Below are 3,658 nucleotides of genomic sequence, written 5' to 3'. Positions count from 1 at the left end.
AATTAAACATATCGCTAATTATTACAATACTACAAAAAAAAAAATATCAATCCCTTAATGCAACAGAGTGTACAATATTTTTTGTGATCCCATCTTTCGCCAATACAAACAAACTGGATGGTTTGCCCACTCTAGAGCACGCCACGTATAATTGTCCATGTGAAAAACATGAAGTGCTCAAAACTAAGCCGCAGACAGACATCGTTTGGCCTTGAGACTTATTGATAGTCATTGCAAATGCCAATCTAATTGGAAATTGAAGGCGCTTGAATTGAATTGGCACATCTGTAGGTATAATAGGGATTCGCGGTAATAATATTTGTTCACCTCGGAATTTGCCATTTAAAATAATGGCTTCGATAACATTTTGCATTAATTTTTTAATTACTAATCGGGTTCCGTTGCACAACCGCGGTGGGTTCAAATTCCGAAGCAAAATTACCAGAGATCCAACCTTTAGTTGTAAATTATGCGGTGGCATGCCTGGTAAATCTAATGAGTTCAAAAACTCAGTTGGATAATTTACTGCTTCGGTAGCATCACAAACTGTATCAATTGATTTGTATGACCCCAAGTCTTCTGGTAACAAATATTGTATCTTAAGGTTTATATCGTTGACATACACATTTTTTGCTGCTAAAATTGCTCTTTCTGCCAGCCACTCATGATTTGTATATTTTCGGTGTACATCGGGAAATATCTGTTTAATGAGAGCATCTTGTGAATCAATAATCGTGCAGAAATCGACCGGTAATTTTATGCATCTAGTTTCATCGGTAGTAAATTTTCCGTCGCCTATATCTAACAGTTGCTTTGAAAATGTTTCAGCGGATGGATCTTGAAGCATTTGAACACGCATATTTACTTTCAATTGTACTTTTTCAACATTACGCCACAGTGGCGATGATTTAAAGCACGTGTTGATCTCACCAGCGTACGTTGAACGCGGAATAACGGGAAGTGTTTGCCTGAAATCACCTGAAAGGAGTAACAGAGTGCCGCCAAATAGTCTGTCGTTGTTTTTTATGTCTTTCAATGTCCTGTTAAATGCCTCAAGTGAATGTTTGTGTGCCATAGTGCATTCATCCCAGATGATAATTTTACACTGTTTTAGCACTGTGGCCATGGATGATTGTTTTTTTATATTGCACACCGCGTCCGGTTTGTTTTGAATATTTAGTGGCAGTTTAAATACTGAATGAGCTGTTCTGCCTCCATCCCATAAAGTTGCCGCAATGCCAGAAGAATGCAATAGCCAATGCGATACCATTGTTTGATCGTATTTTAGCAAGAATTAGCGAAATAAGGAATGTTTTGCCAGTTCCACCTGATGCATCAAAAAAAAAGAATCCACCTTGTCCTGCCGAAACTGCGAGCATGATGTGGTCATAAATGGTTCTTTGTTCTTCATTCATTAGTGGGACATTGCGAGCAACTACCGCTGCCATTTCTGCAGTATTGTATTGTTGTTCACGATTCAATTCATTGTCTATTAAATCAGATGCATTTCGATTAGGTGAATGCATACCGAAATTACTGAGTGGTAAGTTGGCAATTATAACGCAAAGATCCTCAATAGCAATCAATGCTTCATTGTACATAGCGTCACTGAATATTATCATAAGATCGTTGCACCGTGTACGATGTTGATGCAATATATCATCAGTCATTGAATCTATGTGATTATCCCATAATGTCTCTGCTCTGGCCGGGAAACATGTACTCAGCACTATAGCAAATAGTAAGCGAATTTGTTTAGCTGTACAGTTCAATCCTGCTTCAGTAAGTACACATTCCCATTGGTTGTCGTCTTCCAGCAAGCCGAGTGCAAGGCATGCATCTTTATACGTTGGATACTGTTGTCCATTCACTTTACTTATATGTTCAAATGATAATGGGCCGGTGATATTAACCAATAACAGTCGAAAATAGAAGCACTCAGTCTGCTTTGGATTGACTTTAAATACTCGCCCCAAGGTATTTGATTTGAATAAACCGGGACATGCATCAATTGGCGTACCTTGCTTGCGAGACATCCATTTTTTTTGTAGCAGCCCATGTGAAATAGCGTGGTACTTCTGAATAGAGTAATGTCCGTGTGAAAGCACCAAAAGCATCCGCACGATTACACAATTCAAAAAATTCAGTGAGTGTAGTTTTTGGTGGACTAATAGCACAATCAAACGCTGTCTCGCTCGTGAAATATACGCGCTGGCCGTTTTCAAGATGGACGGCTAAATGATTAACTGCTGGATCCCGTTCATGAATTGGGAAACCAAAGATACGCCAAACAGCTTCATTGGAGCTGACGTACCGGCCAATTTGATAAAGTGTTATTTCGTCATCTTTATTAACCGTAGGAGCATTCAAATTGGTATTTTCAACCCGAAAAACAGCCATATCACTGCCTTTATTCACATACTTGCAAATGTATTTGATGCTCTTCACTGAACTGCAGAACTCAACATTAATGTGAGCATTGAATGTTTTACTCAGCAGAGGCGAATATGGGACCACCCAACGGTTATCAATGTCAATGTCTACGCTGTTAACATTTTTAACAAATGATTGTCCGCAATTGTCGGGATGTCTTCTACGATAAGTTGGATATCCATCAACATTTGTGATTGTATCGTTAGTGAAATTTTTTGGAAAACTTTTAGTACACTTTTCGTCTGCCATGCAAGGTGATGAACGATTAAGATTGCCGCATGGGCCATGAATCATGTTTGTTGTAACAATATCAAACAACATTTGATCAGTAGACGGATCTGGAATTTCCGCAGAAATTATACTGTCTATTTCCACAGGACGTATTTTATCGCCTAACCAAACCAAAATGTGAGCATGAGGTAATCCCCGCTTTTGCCATTCAACGCTATACATCCAGCAACGTGTGGGACCGAATACATGTAATTTTGTAATGAAATTTATCAAAGACTTCAATTTTTGTCTGAATACACGTGCTGTAATGTCATGGCGATGTATTGCATTTTGGCCAGGCAATAGTAAAGATGTAATCTCCGACCATTTTGGATTACACGTGAACGTGATAAATAAACACGGCCGCCCATATTCTTGTACATAGGTCAGAGCATCCTGGACATATTCTTGCATATGGCGTGGACTGCCTATGTATGATGATGGTAGAATGACAGAGTTACCGATTTGAGCGGCGTCAGCGTTGGTGATGATAGCGTCTCGTAGGTGAATATATTCTTCCACACGCAACTTTTGTTGATTAAATCTCAAGTATCGTAATCGTTCGCTCTCTATCTTTACATACATGTCGACCATGAATTGCTGACAAAGCTCACGACATCGTAGAATAACGTTGCTCTGGTCGCGTCTAATCATCAACTGATACGCATAAAAATCCTTCGAGCTGACATTCTTGTTTTTTTTCGGCACCTGTTGTGGGATCTCGTTGTTTAATATTTATGCAATACCCATCCTGTCCCTTCCAAAACATTAGCGGATATTGGAGAGCATCATATAAACGGTGTGTATCAGCAATAAACACGATTTCTCGCTTACGGTCGCCAACCATGATTCCAGCAACATTGTCAAGAACAGGTGCATTAAATCAACGAATATGCTCTCCAACAGGTGATTTATCGGGACTGATGACAATAGCGTGATTATCACTTTGTAAATT

General features: G+C 39.2%; 1 protein-coding gene across 1 annotated transcript; it reads right to left on the bottom strand.

Annotated features, from left to right (window-relative positions):
• Positions 1 to 2,007: 2,007 nt before the first annotated feature.
• On the bottom strand, positions 2,008 to 3,288 carry LOC129950678 (uncharacterized). The gene has a single exon (XM_056062602.1). It carries the CDS (start codon positions 3,286 to 3,288, stop codon positions 2,008 to 2,010), a length of 1,281 nt encoding a protein of 426 aa, XP_055918577.1.
• Positions 3,289 to 3,658: the final 370 nt, after the last annotated feature.

This window comes from Eupeodes corollae, chromosome 3 (genome assembly GCF_945859685.1).
Source record: "Eupeodes corollae chromosome 3, idEupCoro1.1, whole genome shotgun sequence".
NCBI classification, from domain to species: domain Eukaryota; kingdom Metazoa; phylum Arthropoda; class Insecta; order Diptera; family Syrphidae; genus Eupeodes; species Eupeodes corollae.
Note: the sequence above shows the minus strand (reverse complement) of the source record. Positions and strands in the feature narration are given on the sequence as shown.